Source organism: Sturnira hondurensis, unplaced genomic scaffold (assembly GCF_014824575.4).
Source record: "Sturnira hondurensis isolate 20B ecotype Veracruz unplaced genomic scaffold, ASM1482457v3 Scaffold0015596, whole genome shotgun sequence".
NCBI lineage: Eukaryota > Metazoa > Chordata > Mammalia > Chiroptera > Phyllostomidae > Sturnira > Sturnira hondurensis.
In genome coordinates, this window is record NW_028088227.1 from 18,677,797 (window position 1) to 18,701,686 (window position 23,890).

The following is a 23,890-nucleotide window of genomic DNA, read 5'->3' on the forward strand; positions in this document are numbered from 1 at the left end:
ATGTCTACAACATCATCTCAAATGTTATTTTCTCTATCATGCTTTCCTTGACTACTCCTCAGTAACATATGTTTCTCCCATCTATCTGCTCAGGTCACAGTTTGGGGGAGGTTTCTTTTAACCATTAGGAAAGCAATGAATTATGCCTGAATTTCAGTTTCTAAATTAATCAGCTCTCCCAACACATTGTGAGCTCCCCAGAGAAGAAAGCACTTGTTCTCTTTCTTATTTTATTCTCAGAACTGCTTGATAGAGTTGTTTAATAACATCGGGACGAATTAAAGGACATCACAGGTTTTTATGCCAATTTATCACTGGAAAGATATTATGTGTGCAATATCAAGGGACTAGAAGATATTTTGCAAAGATATTTAATTTATAATTATGCCTTTGTTAACAAGCATACATAGAAAAAGTCACTCAGAAGTTTAGTTTTAAAATTACAAATGTTATTTATATAGTATACATGTTTATAGTTCCCTTTCCATCACTAAACCATTTTCAATTACCTATTTTTTCTTGCCCTCAACCATACTTACTTCTAAAAAAATGCCTGGTTTGTCAATCCTGCCTTTATATCCCACCTTCTCCAAATAATACCTCTTAATAGGGTGAAGGAATTTAGAAGGGAATTTGGAATTACCCTTGAGTTTATAAAAACACAATGTTATACATGTAACAGAACATCTTGAAGGAATAATCACAATGGCAAAAGAATGGAGACTAGTAAGGGATAGGTGGTATAAAATAGAATTTTCATCTAGCAAAAAAGGAAGGTTGTATGAAAACAAATTTGGTGGCAAGCCATAAACTGTCAATAGCAATATTGTTTAACTGATTAAATGGAGAAAAGATGTGACCACCTTGTTAAAATGTACTGAAAACAGCCTGAGAATTTAAAACACATATAAAATAACAGTGGGCTTTACTGGTATGTTTTAGCAATGTCAAAATATTATTTGTAAACTTTGCTTATAATTTTAAAAATCTGAACATTTCTAATTCCTCAGTTAATATGTTAATATCACAAATAGTACTATCAAGGGACAAGAAAACAAAGTAATAATGTAAAATGAACTTTCACATAATTATTATTCTCTGACATGAACTATTATAATTTGTTTCTAGATATACAAAGGGCTCCATTGAGCTCAACACATGTTCATTTAAAACACAGCAAATTACTGACCCTAAAATATAAAAATCCCTCCTACTCACAAGGTTCTTATAAAACATTGTAATTATATATATATATATACGCACACATATATATACACACTTATGTACTTGTTGCATGATTATAACTCAGTTTTTATTTTTAATTTATAAGCATTGGCAAAAATAGGTGTTTTTTCTTGCCATTATGACATTCTTTTGAGTTAATAAAGCTATTGTAATAATCATAACCTGAGTGTCTTTTTTCATGTGAACAATAGTAAACCCACTTTTTTCCTAAAGATCTTTCATTCTAACATTCCAAGAGTTTTTTCCAAAATGCTGTCCTTTATAAAAGACTCTTTCTATTTTCTCTTCACTGATAACAATGCTCTTTTCACAGCCATCACAGATTATTAGGATTACATATCTTTTGTTGAAATTGTTCATTGAAAAATGCATGAGATTACATGTTGTACCACATAATTTTTATTCAGCTAGTTCAGTCAACAGTCAAATATCTGAGTAATATGAACTCAAATGAACTCAAATGTTGCTAATGAGCGTGTTTTGTCAGGAAGCTGAATGATGTAAATGCTTTTCTTATCTCATGAATTATATGAGCTGTACAAAAGGGTGCCAAGATATAATAGAATAAAAGATCAGAACACAAAAGAAGTAGTCTTTGTTGTTTTTTAGGCAGGAGCTTTTGATCTGTTTTGTAATCTTTTAAGACTATCAATTTTATTTGTATTTTAATGAAGAAAGTGTCTAAAATAGTGTGCAAAATAAATGTAACAATAAAAGTAACTATAATAATAACAAAAACTAATGATGAACTAAAGAGGACAAAATTAATTACAAAGGATGCAAAGCAAATAAACAATATATCCTTTTTCTAAACTGAGCAAAGTCACCCTAACCCATCAGAGACCGCTAGAGCCTTACTAGTAATTTACGTTGCTTTCATCCATTTTAACAGGAGTCAAGAAAGATTTTAATTTGACACAAAGAGTAAGGAAACACCAAAAAATAATTTACTATATGAAAATAAATAAATGATTAAAGAATAAAATCAAATTAAAAGTCTTGATCTCTGGTCACAGTGAAATGCACTTATAAAACTAAAAAAATGAAAATAATCACTAAAAACAATTAAACATAGGCATTCATGAAGAGAAATGTTCAACAAACAGCAATCATAAAAAGCCACAATATAAAATGTAAATGAGATATTATATTTATTTTGTTCATTGTAGTTCATGAACAATAGCAGTATTCAAATAAACAGTAAATAAATTTACTTGATAAAATCTAAGAAGTTTTGGGGCAAAAGTTGAGATCTAATCCTTTAAAAGAAGATACTGTAAACAAATAACAAGTAATAAAGTTACTATTAACTAACATGTATAATAAGAAATAACATATTTGAATGTTATTTCAAATAATAAAATATTTGAATTTCCAAAGTGCCTTCATACATGATAATCAAATAATATTTTAGCTATAATAAATGAGAATTTTTGTCTACATTTTATAGAAAAATGAAAATAAAAAATTATACATACAATGTAAATATATTCAATAACAGTATATAGGCCACAAAATAAGTGAACAATACCACTGTGGATATTTAAAAAATTAGAATCTCCATTAATATTTATTTTACATCACCTTTCTAAATTACTGTATTTTGTTTTATACTCACACATTGTATTTGCAAAGTATAAATATTATAACATACTACCTGTGTATAACTTTTTTAAAAAGCACATAGGAGGATATATTCCATTTTTCTAAGGGCATATGAGGAAACAATAAAAAAATGGCCCAGAGGAAAGAGAGAATATAAAATCTATCGTAGTTGCTTTGAGTTTCCTCAAAATAGTATCAGTTCATAGAAAACTGAGTTAACGCAAAATGGTATCTTGAATCATTTTTGCTGATATAATCTACAATGATTTTGTCATTTCTAATTAATATGATTGAAGAGTTTTGACCACATACTGGAAAGCTCAGAAGTTCAAACATTTGCTTCAACAGGGAAATAAAACATAAATCCAAACTGCATGGATCTATTAAATCAGTGACAAACAGCACACTCCTTAAATTCAGGCCCACAGTTGTCACACAGAGGAGAAATGTATGTAGAGCAATGGAGATGCATGACGTTATACTCTGATGCTGCTTGTCTGAGAAATTTTGTGAACGTCTCAAACAAGGGCCAAGACATACAATTTGGGTGGAGAAGCCACTAGAATCAGTCAGTGTGGGTGGGCCCACAAGTTGGGTAGGGCTCAGTCTCAAGGAATTACCAGGGAGGGTGAACAGTAACAGCCAGGTTGATGGAGACTCAGATTTGTCCCTGGCCTGCCAGCTCTGTGGGGGTAGTGAGGGCCATCAAAGGAACTATGGCTTCTGCCAGGACTTCTGTCTGGGAGAAAACTGCCAGATAGTTCCGTTCCTGCCACTACGTCCCTGGTGCCCTTCAAGCTGTTGTCCCAGCACTGGAGCTCAGAGCAAAGGACTCTGAGTGAGTCCACAGGTGGGATCTTTAAAAGGAGCCACCTGGGACTCCAGAACTCTGTCCCACTCAACCACAATCCTCACTGGTGTTTGTAGCAAGAAGTTACGGGGACTTCTCTTCCAAGCACTGGAGCCCTGGGATGGGAGGCCTGACCTGGGGATGGGATCCCTTGCTCCTCAGGAGGAACCTCCACAGCCCAAATAGCCTCCCAATTTTTATCTAGCAAAGGGGTTGGGGACCAGCCCATTCCTAGTCATCACCCTTCCTTCCAGTCTCAATGTGGCTGCTTCTTTATATCCTTAATTAAAGGACTTGCATTCAGCTCTATTTCAGGCAGTTCTGAATGATGAATGCCCTGCAGTTCAGCTATAATTTTGGTCTGATTGTGAGAAAATGTTAGTGCCACATTTTCCTACATTTTCATCTTGTCCGTAAGCCCTCCTGCTTTATTTAAATAGTTGTTTCTCCACTACTGGTACAGGGAAGATGGGTTTTGACATTTTTTAGTAAGAAAATTACACATATTAAGTAATTCACTGTATTTCATTTCTGTCTTTTAATTATTTGATGATGACTATCCAGTATAAAATATTAACTCTAACAGGTATAAAATATATAAGCTGAAACTAAATAGTCTGTATTGTCTTCTCTGGACCTCAGTTTCCTTAGTTGTAAAGTAGAACTGATAATATTGTTTTCATCTGTAATGGGCTTGTTATTAAAATTATATCATCATGTACTTGTGTAAGTATTCTGGAAAGCTAAAAAGCTAAAACAGATAAGATCAATTTAAAAGCTTTCAAATGATGGCTGTATCTATTTTAATTCATATAATAATTAAAAGCATAATTAACTTTTAAAGGAAGAATTTTCTGCATACTTCTGAGAACATCAATCATTGCTAGTCCCCAAATTCAAGTAAAGTAATTCTACCAAAGTTTATGGGTTCATTTGTGAAAAATCAGAATCAAATAAGTAAACTTTAACCCCATAGTAAATTGGTGGTACAAAGAATTAAAATATTTGCCTTTCATAGTTATTGTAGTCGAACCTCATGGAATATGAGAATAGACATTTAAATACATTCTTGGGCTGATTTAAAAAAAGATTACCTTTAAAGAAAACTTAACTAAATATTTATAATGTAAAGCTATTTGATGTTGACCTTATCCTCTGCAATGACAAAAATACATTTAGTTTTTCATAAAAATAGCTTCAAGTAGCACTGACTGGTATGGCTCAGTAGATTGAGCACCAGCCTGCAAAGCAAAGGATCTCTGGTTCAATTCCCAGTCAGGGCATGTGCCTTGGTTGCATACTAGGTCCCCAGTAGGGGCATGTGAGGGGAAACCACACACTGATGTTTCTCTCCCTCTCTTTCTCCCTCCCTTCCCCTCTCTCTAAAAATAAACAAATAAAAATTTAAAAAATAAAATAAACTGAAATTGAGCTAATTGGTTTGTAAAATTAAACAATAACTTCAAGTAACCTTTAAAATTTTCAATTGCAAGATAAAAAGATACAATTTTGTTTCTCTAGAAAACATAGTTATTACAGCATCAATATTATTTTACTATAAAGTACTTTACAAATAAAATGTTTCTATGAACTTTTGCTAAAGATGGAAATGAAGCAGATCAATATACTGGTTGAATACTAAAAAGGTCACAAATTTATATATTATTTAAAAGCTAACTCACTAAACTTAAATCATTTAAAAAGTGATTCTATTTTCTAGAGAATGTTCAATGCTTCAAAAGAGATACTGTAGGTTGTTAATGGAAGAAATATATTTACAGACAAGTGAAACTTAGTCTTTCTTTCTCAAAAGTCACATTTTCCTAGAATTTTATAATAGTGAAACATTAATCATTTTAAATATTTGTTAATTTTTTACTAAGTGCTGGGCAGTAAATGTGGAAGTGTTAGGTAATTCTCAACAATCTTTCCATAACTCGTGACTCAGTTTGTGGTGGTGGTGGTTTTCGTAACTGTCCCTTTTGGGATAAAGAGGCATCTGAGGGTTAGACAGTTAGCTGACTCACCTAAGGACATAGAGCTATAAGCAGTGAAACTAGGATTTTCTGACACGAGATCCAAAGCAAGATTTTATACTTGAAAAAAGTAAATGGGGATTTCTAGAATGGACTAGATAAATCATCACTGCTCTGTGGGAGCTACTGGGCTTACAGCTCTGCCTGCCTGTGAGAAGAACCTAAATGAAGGGAGGCATGGAATCTTAATGGCCATTGAGTCAATATATCCACAGGGGTGAGGGCCCAATTAGGCATGCAGTTTCGACTGTTCTCTGTTGCACTTGGTTGTTGAATCATGTGCAGTACATCCAAAATAACTGCCGATAAAGTAAATGTAGACACAAGACTTAGGCATGATGCAGAAAAACACACTAGCATTCAGACAGGTGTGACATGTTTAAGAGCTACCTGCTAGTGGTAAATTCTAAATAAGAACAATTATATTGACTCCTTTGGATAAATATGTTCTTAGTCATTGTTAAAGTGTTTGAACCAAGTTTTAAAACTGACTTAGAAAAACGTTGTTTTATGTGTCATTTTTCAGAAGAGGTTTTTTCAAAATTCCAATTTATATGTCTCTGTATCTTTCATTTGTGTTCCACATCAGTTGCTCAACAAACATGCCATTATGATCTGGGTAATAAGCTTCTTTTTTAATCATTAAAAATAAAATTATAATTTTATAATGATATGAAGGAAATTTTAACATCACTGTGCTAAGAATCATTTTGAATGATTCTATAAAATGTTCCTATATAATCCTCTCCCCCTCTCTAGATAACACAATACAACCACTTTAATCTGGTCTCTTTCCATTGTGCCTATTTTTCTACTTTTATGGTCATAACTGTGTAGTCTGCCCTCATATTCATCCATGGGCGTGCACCAGGAGGCTTATTTTTGCTATCCTAATCCCTTTCCCCATTTCCACATTCTCAGCCAGCCTATTACATCTGATGCTTCATCACCTTTCCCTGGATATCCTCTCATGGCTTTTGAGATTCCCTGCAACACATACCAAAGAAAAGTATCTCCCATCCGGCCCTACCTTCAGAAAGATCATAAGCACCATAACTCCATTAAAGCATGCCGCTAGCATGACTCACTAAAATATTAACTAGAAAAATATGAGTATGCATTTATTCTAAAATAATGATCTTTCAGAATATTCATGCAGATATTTTTAAATGCATTATCTGTCAGAGCAAAGTGCTCGGAGCCATCATTTGCAGATTTGAGTCTAAACTCTGAAATAATCTTAGAAAGAACATTTATTGAAGTCATACCTTCCCGGAGTTTTGACTCTATTTTCCTTTTAACAAAGTGATGGTCTATTAATGGTATGACTTTCTGATAAAGTACAGCTACAGATAGGCAAATATTCATTATCTTTCCCACAGGGAACCAAAAAGTCAATTGGCAAGAAGAGTCACTGAAGAGTTTTTATCTACAAAAATTTTTTAAACTATGTCAAATCATTACCATGTCAGTTCCTTAAAATATCATTTGAAAATCAGAGACTAGCTCTCAACCATCATGAGATTGAAGTCTTCCAGGGACTATCCCTTCTTTCTTGTGTCTTTAGTTAAATATTTCTTGGATAGGATTTATTTAAAAATAACTCTCTAATATTTTCTAGTGTGAGGTTTAATAAAACTACCTGTTTTTTATTTCATTTTATTTTTGAAGACACACTTTTCAATGGTCTTGGGCTTGGAGCAGTCATTGGCCTGGGAGTGGCAGCCCTCTTGCTGATTCTGGTGGTAATAGACGTCAGCTGCTTCTTCGTCCGGCAGTGCGGGCTGTTGATGTGCATCACCAGGAGGGTGTGCGGGAAGAAGGGCGGCTCCAGCGGCAAAAGTAAAGAGCTCGAAGAAGGGAAGGCTGCCTACCTGTGAGTATCAGACACCGGTGTAATGCATCCCATCACATGAAGCACATGCCACCGTCAAGCTTGAGTGCTGTGCTCAAGAATGTTTTTCGAGCAGAGTTTAACTATAACACCACTGGCCCCTGCTCTGGCTGTTTTTTTATCTTAAATCTGTATTACCTTAAATAGGGTATTGTATAGAGTCCAGGGACTTTGTAAACTGAATGCTGTATTAAAAAAAAAAAAGCCTAGCGTAATGCTCTCCAGTTCCATTCATACTGTTGTGAAGGAGAGGGGCTTCCTCTTTCTTTCTGCTGCAAAGTGTTCCATTGTGTAAAGGTACCATAGTTTTTGGATCCACTCATTTGCTGATGGGCACTTAGGTTGCTTCCAGCACTTGGCCGTTATAAATTGTGCTGCTATGACCATTGGGGTGCACAGGTTCTTTGGGATTGTTGGTTCAGGATTCTTAGGGTAAAATCCCAGCAGTGGAATTGCCAGGTCAAAAGGCAGTTCCACTTTTAGTTTTCTGAGGAAGTTCCATACTGTTTTCCACAGTGGCTGCACCAGTCTGCATTCCCACTGACAGTGCACGAGGGTTCTCTTTTCTCCACGACCTCACCAGCACTTGTTGTTTATTGATTTGTTTAGAATGGCCATTCTGATAGGTGAGAAATGGTGTCTCATTGTGGCTTTAATTTGCATCTCTCTGATGGCTTGGGATGCTGAGCACCCTTTCATATGTCTCTGGGCCCTCTGTATGTCCTCCTTGGAGAAGTGTCTGTTCAGGTCTTTTACCCATTTTCTAATTGGGTTGTTTGTCTTCCTGGAGTGGAGTCATGTGAATTATTTATATATTTTGATACCTTATCCGAGGTATCATTGGTGAATATGTTTTCCCATATGGTTGGTTCTCTTTTCATTTTACTGCTCTTTTCTTTAGCTGTGCAGTGAAATAAGCCAGGCAGTGAAAGACAAATACTATACGATCTCACCTGTAAGTGGAACCTAATCAACAAAACAAATAAGCAAGCAAAATATAACCAAAATATTGAAATAAAGAACAAACTGACAGTAACCAGAGGGGAGGGGGAAGAGGGATAATAGGGGAAAATAGGGGAAGGGTCCATCAAGGAACATGTATAAAGAACACATGGACAAAGCCAAACGGTGTAGGTTCAAGGGTGGGAGGTGGGGATGGGTGGCACAGGGAGTGGTGGTTTGGTGAAAATTGGTGATGGGGAAAGTGGAGACACCTGTACTTGAACAACAATAAATAAGTAAATACATACATACATACATACATACATACATACATAAAATAAGCCTTAAAATGGGATCCAAAGTGAAAATTTTATGGACACAATTTAAATATTGATAGGTAGATATGTATGTAGATAGATGGATAGATAGCTAGATGGATGATAGATAGACATAGAATAATACATTTGGGCCCTGGCTGGTGTAGCTCAATGGATTGAGCACAGGCCTGCGAACCAGAGGATCGCTGTTCGATTCCCAGTCAGGGCACATGCCTAGGTTGCAGGCCAGTACCCTGCAGGCCAACTCCCAGCAGGGGACACATGAAAGGCAACCATACATTGATGTCTCTCTCCCTCTCTCCTTCACCTATAAAGATAAATAAATAAATAAAATTTTAAAAAATACATTTGGTTATTATTTTTTCCACCATTTATCTATTAATATTGAATAAAACAAAGGCATCAATAATAATCTGATGTAAAAACTAAGTTAAACTAAGTTAACATAAATTGTACCAGTGCCTACAATTGTAAGAAGTGACTACATACAAGTTTCAAATTGTCTCCATAGAAAATATGTATTATGCAATACATTATCCAGAGTCTGAATTTACTCCAAATTTTTATTAAAAGGTGACTACTAGAATTTGGAGTTCCCTGTGCATATTTTATTTAATTAGACAAAATGTAAATCCTGAGAAAATATGCAGAGTTAAATTTTGCAGGGAAATTTTTGCCATGTACAAAGAGAGTAATTAAGAGGTTTTAATACTTACTTTTGGAATTGGCTGCTGTGGCTCAGTGGAATGAGTGCCAGCCTGCGAACCAAAGGGTCATTGGTTCGGTGTCTGGTCCAGGCATGGGGATTCAGGCCAGATCCCCAGTAGTGAGTACAACAAAGGCAACCACACTTTGATGTTTCTCTTCCTCTCTTTCTCCCTCCCTTTCCTTCTGTCTAAAATAATAAAAAAAATATTTTAAAAAATACTGACTTTTGGTTTGTGATCTCTAGATAAAATTGTATCTAATCTCAAAACTATAACAGTAATTCATTTTTTATCATTGAGTCCTTTCTATTTGTTTTTTCTATACATACATTTGCGCAAATATGGTCTCATACATTACTTTTTAGGCCTAGAGACATAGAGGAATTCATTCCGTATCGCTGTATTCATTTTTCATCCTCAAGCCTATTTCAATATTACTAGGCAATATTTCTGTGACTATTTCTCATGGATATGCTGTAAGGATGGATTTTTTTCACTTCAAGAGATACTAAATTTGATAGCATACATTTTCAATTGAAATTAATTCAATTTGCAATCAAAATGACACCTGCTTAATTGTTGGACACAGAACATTTTAAAGAGTAACTAGAAATTAATCTCTGTCTCACTCAAATAGGTTAACATGTGTCAGTAAGTACAGTGGGATCAATTCACCATTCAGTATATTTTGTTCTCTTCATAAGAACATGCTGTGCTTTTACATCATCTTATCAACTCAATAAAATATCATTAAACTTAGTTCTTCTTTATTCATATGTGAAAAAAGCAATATATTACATAATTATACATATTTACATAAGATATATAATTATATTATATATTATATAATTACATGTGTGTATGTGTGTATATATATACATTCATATATATATATATATATATATATATATATATATATATGAAGTTTTTGCACTTGCATCCTTTCTCAACCATTGAGCAAACATTATTTATGGACTAGTTACCAGGTAATAAGCACTGCTATGTAATCTGGCAGTAAAGTGATGACCAAAAAAACAAGAAGTTTATTCACATAGAATTCATGTTCTAATGCAGGAAAATGTAAAATAAACATTTAGTAAAAATGAAAATGTCTAGTAGCACAAAGAAAAATGAAAGGCAGAATGACAAATCATTACTACATACTGGTGCCTTTAAGACTTCTCAAGGAAAATAAAACTGAAGCTGAAGAGTAGAGTGAAAAGGAGCCACCAAAGCAGTGATGAGGGAAAAACACCGTTGCGGGTACAACAATTACTACAAAGGCCACTGAAGCAGGTGGAAGCTTACTACGTTGAAAGGACAAGAAAACCTGAGGTGTGAGGCAGAGGAGAGATTGGTACAAATATCAGGTCAGAGAATTATCTGTGAACCAAAGTGTTAAATTTTCTTGGATCAAGGTAAATAATCTTTTTTTTTAAATTGAAAGTTACTTAATCTTTTAAAGAAAATTAAATGCTTTAGCTGGTGATGAAGAATGAGACCCTGGAGATTTTAGTGGAAAGATCTAGAATTAGGGAGACTGGGTAAAAGGACCTTACAAGACTCCAGGGGACAAATATGGGTTTTTGGTCCAAGGTAGTACCTGCAATACTACTACAGACACATAAAAATATAGATTCTGGATATAGTTGAGATAGAGTCAACTACTAATGATTAGTTGAGGGGGGAGAACAAATGCATCAGAAAGGGTCTTCATGCTTTTGTCTTAACTACAGAGCTGTTGGTGACCATGAGCAAAACAACAATATTCAAGTTGTGCTATTTATTTGACTAACATTTGTTAGTTTATCCACAAGCACTTCTGTTTGTAAATCCTACAGAGTGTGCTTCACCTTAAAGACTTGGCAAGATGAAAAGTCATGGTTCGTCCCATGCTTTTTATGCATCCATCCTAATTTTTATATTATAGTTTCTCTGCCTTAAAAGGTTCTTTTTCAAAACTTCATAGTTCAAATTGGAAAAATTATATAAGATCTCTATGAGAAATAAGATACAACTGATAACATAAAACAACAGGTAATACTTCAAATTGTGGAATAGTGTCACTACCCTAATATGCCAAGTGCTCCACCATTACCGCCATCCCTCACTCCCTCACCCGTAACCTGTGGCAACCAATGATCATTTTGCCGGCTTCATTGTTTTCCCTTTTAGGGAACGCCGTATAGTTGAAATAACACTGTATGTAGCCTTTTCCGACTGGCTGTTTCCCTTAGCAATATGCATTTATAGTTTCTCCATGTCATTTTGTTGCTTGATGGCTCATTTCTCTTTATTGTTGGGCAGTGTCCAATTGTATGCCTGCCCCACAGTCTATCTACTCACTCCCCTGAGAAAAGCATCTTAATTGGTTCCAATTTTTGGCAAGTATAAATGGAGTTTCTATACACATTCATGTGCAGATTTTTGCATGGACATAAGTTTTCAAATCATTAGTGTTAATATGAATGAGCATAGTTGTGCAATTGTGTAGTAAGTGTATGTCCCTGGATAGTTGAAGACTCTGCCTCCCTTTCTTATTTGGGGGAGGGGGCATATTTATTGTCTGTAATATGAACACCTCATTTCCAGCCCTTATATCTCACCTACCCTTCATCATCAACAAATGACTTCTAGATTTTCTTTACTTTTACTCTATTTCTTGAGATATAAAACTTTGTGGTAAATTTCCACTCTTCACAATTATGATAATTACACTTGTATATTTTAATATCTTAGAAATTATACTTTATTATTACTTTAGAAATTATACTTTTTAATATTCTAGAAATCAGTAAAGATTATGTGAATATGAAATTCTAATTGGAAGTATCTTTCATACATGTTACAGTTTCTATTTAAACTATTTTCTTGAAAACATGAATATGTTAAAAGTCAATTATTGTATTATAGTAAAATCATTTATTTAAATTTATAGACATTTAAAACAGTAAAAGATATCTTATGTGTAAATTTTATATTTCAAATTTTGAAACATGATTTTAATGAGAAAAAGAATCATATACAAAAAAGAAATATGTTCTTTCTTTTTTTACTGAGTGAAAAATATGGCAGGATGAATTTAAATGCAAAAAAAGTCCTTGGTGGTATTCTCAATCAGACAACACTGGGCTAGTTTACGAGCAGGTGGGATCAGGTGGAGATTTTAAAATATATTTCACAGTGCATCCATTTTTACAACATATATAGGTAAGAATTTTTTTTCTTTATTTTTCTAGGAAAGATGGCTCAAAAGAGCCAATAGTGGAAATGAGAACAGAGGATGAAAGAATTACTAATCATGAAGATGGAAGCCCAGTAAATGAACCCAATGAAACCACACCACTAACAGAACCTGAGTATGTAGAGTGAAATGCTTAATGATTTTTGGATAAGTATTTCTACAGTGATAACACATTACTATCATTTTAGTAAATATTTACAAATATAATGCTTTGAGAAAAACTGTTGTTTTTCAATGAACATCTTCAGTGAACATGTGGACATCTAAAAATCTATTTTCTCTTTAGTCATTGCATATGAACACTTTGTGCTGATGTCAGGGAAAATCTCCTGTTCAAACATATATTTATTATTTTATACAAAAAATGCCAGAGAGAGTGATATGTTTTATACTAATCTCGCTCTTTAAGAAAGTTATGGTTTGAAAATGCCATTGATTTTTACTGAAATAAAGATGTTTTAGGAGGAAGTAGTCATTGCTTTGAATAAAAATATGATAGTTTAAAATAGAAATAGTGTTAAATATACACAAAACTCTTAAAAATAAAGAGTATTTGTAAAGGACAGGAAGAAATGCTGTTAAACTGCCATGTTAATATTTATGTGGTAAATGGTACTTGGTCTCCATTCAAGATTGTTATTCTTTCTACATCTATCATAACTCCACTAAAACCATAGCGAGTATTTTAACTAAACCTTTAAAGCATATCAAATGCACCTAGGTTCCTGTATATAAAAATTAAAATAATATAAATCAAAGACATTATTAAGAAGTAGAAATAGTTGTATTTTATTGATTATACTTAACGTGAACAAAACCGTGACTACCACACTATTCTTTAAGTACCACTCACTAAAATCCCCTTTAAATTTCATTGATTTCAAAAGAAAGATTTCTTTTCCTTTGCTAGGAAACATTCCTGTGGAGAAAATTTTGCTTTAGGCTTCTCAGCCGAAGTCAAATTCTGAGTGTTGCCATTGCTGAAGAAAACAATGTGTTTCATGGATCCCCATTATCTGCTCTGAAGGGATTGAAATGATTGATATTTAGACAAATACATTGTAGTACTCTGCAGTTAAAGTTTTAATATAAATCTTCAGGCACGTTTAGTAGTAGCATGTAGAATTCCTACATTCTAATTTGAAGGTAACTCTAGTGGAAGCAGTGGCCACATGGTAAGTTCTGTTGTCTCTTCCTCAGAAGTTATAAATCTCTGAATGAAGCGAAAGAGTACCCCCCAAACAGACATTTGTGTAGAATTATCACTTACAATGTTGTACTGATGTGTAGAAAAATGAGTAAAGAAAAACCCTTGCATATGACATGCAAATAGAAACAAAAATAAAAAGATGACTTAATAACTACTCTAGCACTCAATCACGGGAAAAAAATCTTAACAAAAAATAATAACATTAACAATATTTTTAATTTCCATAAACATAAATAGTTAATAATTATGTAGACAAAACACACCACCCAACAATTAGTGTAAACACCGGTTAATTACAAACTCAATACATAGAGATGTATTAAGCCTATGCTAACTTCCCATGCCAACTCTAAATTCCTCTATATTTTGATGCTACCAGTGACCCATTGTTTTTATAATCTTTATTGTCAATGTTTTCAGTACTTGGGAATAGCAGAAAGAAAGAAAGATGTCTGCAATATTTATAATGTACATAAAAGAGCCTGCCCTGAAGGTACCAAGGAGATGCTCCTTCATCCCAGAAATAAATCTTACTAGCTTTTGCCTGTTAATTATTTTTGATTGATTCATTTTTACATGGTATCATTTATCTTCAGAATAAAAAGGACTACCGACTCATTCCAAAATATGAAATAAATTCCTCAGGAACCATTACCAGACGAGGGCTGGCCTTGAGCAGGTCTGACCTGTAGCATGTGGGCTCCTCACTTGGCATGGGAAGGATTTCACAAGTCCTGGCGATTTTTTAGAGTATGGCAACAGTGAAACAAAGGAAGGACTTAGGGTAGAAGAAGCAACAGGAGAGAGAGAGAGAGCCTAGGTGGTGCTCCACGCTGGCTCCTTAGAAACTTTACAAGAAAGGAAGAGTCCCCATGGGTCTGCTCTGGCTCACTGGCGAGTGGAGGTCACAGTGATAGAAGAAAGACCAGGTGGGGCAGCTTTCAGCTCACTGGGAGTCAGAGAAAAGTGGGGCCTTGGAGGCAACTTTTGGGAATAAGCCCAGGACGAGCTGGCTGCCCACTGCTCTCAGGACAAGCCTCTTCCTTGGCTGGAAGTCGCATGGGGGACCCTTTGAATTTAGGAGGAAGTAAAAAGTTCATGCCCCAGGAGCATGGGCTCACTTAGAGCACGCCCATACCCAGTCTTTGTCTTGAGGGTTTTACCTCTGTTTTGCAGGAGGAATCTTTGGGAAAGGTTTCAGCAGAATATTCCTTAGCTTTCTAGGTGTATTTTTAATATGCTGATGCATCAAAATGAGCATTTAGGGAGGGGAGTTTGGGATTATTCTTTCATCTGCTTTACTGTTTTACTTTTATCTTGGGTCTGTCCAGCTTCTAAAGGAGTTTTTGCATTAGTTGCCCCGACTTCATCTGTCCTTGGGTTTAGCTAGCACAAATGGCGTTCACTAACTCTCTGTTGTCTAGTTCCCACACCAGGGTGATTTAAACTCTGTTTTCTCTGGTTCAGGAAGAAAAGTATAAAACATTTGCTCTCAAGTGCCCTTGTTTTGGGGAGATAAGGTCTTGCCATTCACCAGCTGGCTATAAGTTGTTCAACTTGTTTTGTTTTGTTTAATTTTCTTTCTTCAGTTTCCCTATTCCACTTGTCCAGGACTTTTCCTAACTTTTCATTATCCTGTCACAGAACTAGCAGAGTAGCTTTCACTTCCCCCTAAAGAGGTGAATTTAAAGTCACAGCGGTGACTTATAATTATATTTGTAACTAAAGTGTTTTGATGTGGAAAATATATTTTTCAAGGGAAGAAAAATTCCCCCTAAACTCATATACACAAAATATAATAGTAAACCACTGAATTTAAGAATTCTAGAAATAACTAAAATATTAATTCATTGTGATAAGACTAAGATTCTTGAAGCTGTCTTAAAATTAAGGAATAAAGGTTGTGAATGATAATATAGACACTATCTGTAGTTAAGGATATATTTGTAATCTTTTTACTCTTTAGAATATATCCCATGGAGAGTCAAAGATCAGAGTATGTTTTAAAAATTATATTTGAATTATTTTTATTTATTTCTTTTTTATTTCTGTGAGGTTTTAAATAATTTTTTTCAGTTACTATTTGCATTCAATATCATTTTGTATTAGTTTCACATATACAACATAGTGGTTGGAAAATCATGTATTCTATGAAGTAATACTAATTTCACTTTGTATGAATTTTAGTATTGGGCAAATTAACAAATATGTTGATGTTGGAAAAAAGTTTGTTTTTGCTTCATATGTAACATGTGGAATCAACTCTCAAAAACGTGCTCATAGCCCTGGCTGGTGTAGCTCAGTGAATTGAGCGCAGGCCTGCGAACCACACGATTGCGGTTCGATTCCCAGTCAGGGCACATGCCTGGGTTGCAGGCTGGTACCCTGCAGGCCAACTCCCAGCAGGGGATGCACGAAAGGCAACCATACATTGATGTTTCTCTCCCTCTCCTTCCCCTCTAAAGATAAATAAATAAATACAATCTTTATAAAAAAAAAATGCTCATAAATGATACAAAAGTAACGTTACCAAACACCAAGTGGGATTCTGCTGTCAGTTGCCACCCTCCAGAAAACTTCTTGAGGCAGAAGTTTGTTGAAAAAGCTAAGGAGTCTTTATTCAAAAGCTACACAATTTTGTAAAAATAGCTTCCTGCATTAACTCATCACTTAAGCCTGTCATCAACTAAGGTTAAAATCTTTAACCCTTGAATTCCCCTCTTATTCCACATGTTGGTTTTTAATTATCTTATTTCCAAAAGATTAATTGACAAACTGAAACAACATAAGATACAGAATTTTGCAAAAATGGCAGGCTTCTGCCTCAGAACCTGTCCCCTCTAGAAAACCCAAAGAAAAGTAGCCCCATGACCCCCAAACAGGCCAGCCCAATCCTAGGTTGTGCCCAGAGTTCCTCCTGCCGTCTAAAATAATGTCCTCTGGGAAATGCAGGGGCCTGTAGCATATTATTTGGGAATCCCTGAGGAAGAGGAAGAGAGTGAGTTTCTGGCCCCCTTCTCTGTAGGTCTTCCAACTGGTAATTCCGTGCACCCAAGAGGCATTCAGCTTCTCAGCCAATCCTGTCCTTGACTGTTTACCATTGCCTCAAGCAATCTCCTCCCTTCTCCTCTCCAGTGATCTTTCTGACCAGGCCTCTCTGTATCAGTGAAAAGAAAATAATAATAATAATAATAGAGGCCAATTAAAGAAAATAAATAGTAAATAAAAAAGAGAGCACCAAAGCATGTTTATTTGCATTAAGTTTCAAAGAATAGTGTCAATTTACCTAGCTTCCTGATCTAATGTAACAGAATATCTCAGCAGCTACTGATGGTTTTTACTGAACAATTTACGTACTAGTAAATCATCTACTGACATATTATTTTTTATGTTCCAAACACTTAGTTATATTTTCATATTATCAACTCTTTATCAAATTGAAGCCACCTTATAATGAATGATTGGTTCATGTAGATTTACAAATTTTTATCTCATTCATCATTTCGCATCATGCCACATATTTACAGTAGACAATATTGTCTTATTCTCTCTGAGATTATTTTTGTCAATGTCATCACTTTAACAAATTGGATATTTTTATTCTAATAATTGTAACATATTTCCTTCTACCAAAGAGTAACTTAAATATTAAAAGATCCCATTTAAAATACATTAGCAAGTGAAGTTTACTATTTTCATATTTCCTTCCAGAAAATTGCCTTTGAAAGAAGAGAATGGAAAAGAAGTCCTAAATCCAGAAACTATAGAAATTAAGGTTTCTAATGACATCCAGTCAAAAGAAGATGACAGCAAAGCATAACACCAAGATTGCAGAGGCGTGAACGATGCTGCAAACAGCATTTGGATTTCAGTGACCCTATGACCAAAACTATTCCATTGACCTTAATTTCTTGGGAAACTTCTAGCTTGGAATAGCTTGTACACATATACATATGATCCAATACTCCTGCCCATGGTCAATTTCCTTTGTTGTTGTCGTTGTTGTTACTGTTGTTGTTTATTTTGATAAGATACTCAATATAGAGACCTGCCTGGCACCGACGCTTGGGTATCGATTTGACACAATGGTGGGAGAGCTGCCATTTATTTGATGGCTAAAGTGCTATACTTTTTAAGAAGTGTGTTTCAGACCACAACCTCTCCAATGAATAGGGATTTAAACAAAACAAACCAACCAACAAAACAAAGCAAAACTTTGTGAGCCAAATGTACAAGAAAGCCCTGCATGTTTTTAATCTTATTTTGGCAGACAGATAATTAAAGCGGATTTCAGTTTAAGATGAAAACACTTAAAGGTTATAATTTTTTTTTATTACAAGAATTTCAGGGAACCTGGGCTTGAAGGAGCCAGCTGTCTTTAGCAGATATTAAAAATCAAAAGAAACTTTGGAAAACTCTTTTCAAGTTACAGTTGTATGGATTTTTGGTAGACTGAAGTGCCACATCAAAATTGTTACCCACTTGAATGAATATTAGCTGCGTGTACAATTAGATTAGGAAGATTCCGTAAATCTCTTTTTATCGATGCCATATTCACTCACAGTAGGTTACACACAGAAAAATGTATTGCAAGTGAAAATTATATTAGTTTCTGCCCTCAGCTTCAAGTAATAAAGTAAATTGAAATGAGAATAATATCCTTGTTGTGTTGCTATGTTTATAAATATGTGATTACCTTTTACTTTTAAATAATTTTACCAAAAAACAGGTCTCTTAGTTTCTATGACTTCAAACCACACTTTCAGATACATTTTTTGCCCGTTGTTTTAGATAGTTTTTGTTTAAAAATGCATTATTCAAGTGTTATAAGTCAATCATAAGTGAAATTGGCTAATGGAAGTTAAAATCCTTACCTTGGATAAATTGAGGAGATATTAACGTTTAAACATGCTATGAAGGTGTCGATGCTAAACAATTGAATTACTATTGTACTATCCTGTTATTCTAGGATGTTGTAGCTAGAAGTTATTTTGAGATTTTGATAAACAACTTTGGTTGAGAAATTCTGTAACTATTCAACATCAACTTTCTAATATTACTCGTTAGGGCCTGGTACCCAGATAAAACACTTATTAACTTCCAAGCTATGCAAGCTCCCTGAGGGAAAAAACAACTGGAACATGTTTTTTATTTATACATAAGTTGAAAAACTGTATTAATGCTTAGAATTATATATACCATTGGGAGCAGGTTTTAGGTTATTTCCTACCCTGGAGAGCCAAAGGTTTCTTTAGGCCCCTCACATTCATAAACTTGAATGTTTCAGGTTGTATTGTACCTCAGATATTGACTGGCTGGGGAACCAACTCCAATAGACCGTTGGAGGATAGTTCTGGCAATGCAGAGCAACCTGCTTTAGGGTCTCTCTCTCTAGAAATGACTTGATGAATACCGATGTAATGTTAATGCCACTTACTAAATAGTTCTGTATACTTAGTGCTGGAACCTGTCAGCCAAGTAGAAACAGCTAACTAATTTTACAGTTTTGGTTGTCAGCAGGGCAGAATCCACCCACCTGCATGTTCAGGCACTAACCGTCCAGTGTCATTGCCAGGATTCACAGGGTTATGATACAGAAATCTCTCCTTGCTATCCTTTCTGGCCTACTCTAAAGAAAAAGAAGAGACTTTAGTGCCTACCTAAGATTTTAGTAGGAATTATCCAACTGGTCTTCTTGATGGATTTGTTGCTATTTAAGTTATGTTTTGTCTCCTCATCTGTTTGCTGTGTTTTACTGTCTTTCACATTTTTGTATCAATGTGCTAAAACTAATCAACGTACTTGTGCAAAGTAAATGGGTTTAGTAAAATGTTAGTGAAGCAATAGCCATGAATGCTAATTTTTCCTGGATAGGGCTACCTGGATTTAAACTGACGATAGTAAAAGAATTAGGAAAACTTTGGAAACAATTTAGCATGTCTACTACTGTTATATTTGTGCTATACTTCAAGAACAGAGAAATAATAAAGAACACATATTTTTGTGTTTTTTCAGATTGAAATTTGTTTCATTTATTTGAACTTTTCATGTAAAGCAATTTACCTAAATATTTCAAATATATATGTACATATATATATATATTTGTTGAATTTTTTGCCACTAATGTGGAGTAAAATCTGAAGTTAACAGGTAATCTGGAACTAATTGTAGACAGATTGTTTCAAGTGCACTGTTTCAACTGTCTGAATGGTCCTTCTCTCTTGTCCCTGAAATGTATGCCATGCAGGAGCACGGCAATACTGTGATAAACTTTTCCTTTTAATGTTTTTATGTAATGCTCCAAATTAATCTACTTGTAAAAGTTTTCACCTGAGAGATGGATTTTAGTAAATTGTAAAATGTGAATAGAACTGAAATCACGTTTTTTGTTTTTCATTCTTATTGTAGACTAAATATATCAATGTAAATGTATAGATATTATTTTTACTGTCTGAGAGTACTATTAATTGTTAGTATCAAATGTCAGAATAGTTGACTGAGAATAGATATGTTAAATAATCAGAACCTATGGTACTTTAACCAAGAAGCAAAGATATTACTAAAAACACTGATATTTCATGGTAGGTAATGTGCAATTAGGTAATGACAATCTGTACACACCAACATATAAGAGGAAATAGTAATATGAGCATTTTAGCACATATTTGGTTTTCAAACTGATACAAATTAATGTGTTAATGCATTTTACAATAATTTGCAAAAATTAAGAGTTGTAATTTCTAAAGATTTATTTATCATTGATACTAATGTCTAACATTAATGTAATACTGTTCAAGTTTTCCTTTATTTTTAATATTAATACCAATATAAGCATTTTCAAAGACTATTTCATCCAAGAAAGTTTATATGAATCTTAGTCTTTGAATTAAACATTTGTATAAATAGAAGGATTTTATTAATCTATTTATTTGAGTGCCAATATTTAATTATAATTTTATAATCATACCTTTATTTTATGCTTATTTTTAATAATTAAAAATGTATTTGTGCCTTTAGATTAGCACGAGAGCCTGCTTCTTAAAAGAAAAAACACAAACTGCGAACTTTATTGGTATATTTTGCTTCCATCTGTGACAATTTAATGAAACTGTCTTAATTACTTTCATTTAATATGTTCAATTCAAATTACTTCTAATATAAAATCTAAATGTAACAAATTATGCTGTGCCATTAATTTCCTCTTATGACAAAACAGTACTTTTGATGCATACACAAAATATACTCAATTTGCTCTGTATTATTGTTCTATACAATAAATACATTCTAGATACTGCTGAAATTGAGTGCTACCAGGTGTAAAACAAAGCAACAGATGACTTTTTGAAATAGGGTAGATTATGATGGCGTCAGTTGGGTTCACATTATTACTGTTATGTGTTGATTTGGGGACACAAATCCTCTTGTTGTGGATAAGATAATCACTGATGAAAATATCTTAACTGAAGTGGTAAAAAAATTATAATCTCTGTTTCTTAATTTAAAAAATACTAGGACAACATTACAATTACTGACTAAAATTGCAATGTGCTTTTTCATGAAGAATAACGTAAATGCTCAATTTCAACCTTTTACGGAGCTCTTTTCGATAACCATATCCAGAGTGCTTATTCAATGAACTTATGAGTAGGTGAAGATATTTTTAATGTGATTGTTTGCATTATTTATCTTTAGAGATAAAATTTGCATCGTCTTGACCCTTTGAACTATTATTACACTTTCTCTCACATTGAAATTGCATAGGGATGTATTAGCATATGCTAAAATTAAACTGTGGAAGGTCACAGAAATGAAGTACTTCAATCCTAAATGAAAATCTTTCAAGGAAGGATTCGACTAATGTGCTTAATAATGTTCTGAGAGGAAACAATTTTGTGTGTAAATGAGAAAATTATAAAGGGGCCTATATGTAATAGTTGCTGAACAAATATAATGTTCTTCCTGTCCCTCCTCTCCGTTTTTAAACAATTGCATTTACTGTTGTAGATGCAGCTATTTTACATCATACAATAATACTAATTGATTAATTAGTTACCCTCACATACTTTTATATATAATACTAAATATTTATTTGATAACACATTTAATATCCCTAGAAAATAGTCCGTTATTCACTACAGTGACTTAAATACATTAGTCAGTACCCTCTCTTTAATTTTTTAATGTTTTTAGGATTTACACCACCTGATGTTCGTATTTATTTATATAAAAATACCCATATACACTTATAAGTGCCACTGCTTTTTATTTTTTTTTCCTGAAATGAGAACATCTTTTGGCATCTTGTTTTAGCTTTCCTTGGAAAAGAACTAGCAAAGCAATGACTCTTGAAGCATTTTAAATCACCACCAGGCACAGGAGAATAGAAAAGGAACTAAGAGGGTCCACGAAGGCAGACTGCACTCCTACATTCTAAATAGGTGAGGACTTCGTGTGAGAAGAGCCTCAGCAGGAACCAGGAACATTGCTTAGAGGAAAAGTAAGGCCAATTCTATTGATAAAAAGGAGAAAATGGAGTGGAGCCCAAAGGAGAAAGTTAACATTAGAACCTATGATTCAAATTTTACAAATAGGATTTTTTTTAGAAATTGTCATGCATTATATAAAATAAATGGTACTGTTAAGAGCAAACGTCCTTGTTTCAACTCTTAAAGGAATGTTCATGATTTTGCATTTGCCTCTAAACTCTGTTAGGACTACGTGAACTTCTTAGAGATAAAAGTTTTAGAAACCCTTTTTTTATGGTATGAGAATTCTATGCTGTGTTCAGTATGCATTAAAACATACTCTTATTTTCTTTAACTTATATATCCCACTCAGATTCTATATCCTTGAGTTAGTTAGTTACCACGAAGTTTTCTTATTGTTTCAGTATAGTATGTCCCTATGAAATGCTGTATATATATATATGTCTAAACTGTAAAAAAATTATAATGCAAATGTTGAAGTTTTGTATTTATGAGAGATATTGAAAGTATGGCTTACGGTATTCAAAATTGTCACTTCACCATTTGTATATTACTAGTAAAGATACTTTTGCTTTAATAAAGTGTTGCATTTTATGTTTATTTTGAATAATATCTTTGTGGTGAGTGAAATTATGACTTGACAAATACTTTCGGATTTTTAAACCTTTCTGAACATATCTCCGTATATTCAAAAGAAAGAGTGGTGCTGGCCAGGTTGCTCAGTTGGTTGGAACATTATCCCCTTGACACCAAAAAGTGATGGGGCTGGAGCCCTGGTCAGGGCATAAAACTGGATTGAGGGTTCCATTCCCGTCTGGTCATGTAAGGAAAGCAACCACGATGTTTCTCACATCGATATTTCTCTCTTCCCCTTTCTTTTTTTTATAATTTTTTGAAGATTTTATTTATTTATCTTCAGAGGGGAAGGGAAGGAGAGAAGGAGAGAGATATCAATGTATGGTTGCCTCTCGTGGGTCCCCTGCGGGGAACTGGCCTGCAACCCAGGCATGTGCCCTGACTGGGAATCGAACCACAATCGTATGGTTCACAGGCCCGTGCTCAGTCCACTGAGCTACACCAGCCAGGGCTCTCTTCCCCTTTCTTTCTGTCTAAAATTAATAAACATATCCTTGGGTAAGAATTTTTTTTAAAGTGAGAGAGAGAGAATGCTTTCTGCCCTCTTGCTTCACCTCCTGTCACAACCTTTTGGCTTCTACACTGTGCGCAAGTGAAAGAGTTTAATGAGTAAGTAAACTGTTAGTAAGAGCAGTGGTTCTTAAAATGTGGTCTGTGACCAGCAGTGGCGACGTTACATGGGACGTTGTTGACACTG

The 23,890-nt window shown here is 34.1% G+C and overlaps 1 protein-coding gene across 1 annotated transcript in view; it reads left to right on the forward strand.

Annotated features, from left to right (window-relative positions):
* NCAM2 (neural cell adhesion molecule 2) overlaps positions 1–22,997 on the forward strand; it is a 237,798-nt gene extending 214,801 nt beyond the window's left edge. The window contains exons 17-19 of the mRNA XM_037064838.1: positions 7,408–7,612; positions 12,857–12,976; positions 17,783–22,997. Coding sequence (XP_036920733.1) covers positions 7,408–7,612; positions 12,857–12,976; positions 17,783–17,891 — 434 coding nt within the window. The 3' untranslated portion in view covers positions 17,892–22,997. The remainder of the gene's footprint in view (positions 1–7,407; positions 7,613–12,856; positions 12,977–17,782) is intronic.
* Positions 22,998–23,890: the final 893 nt, after the last annotated feature.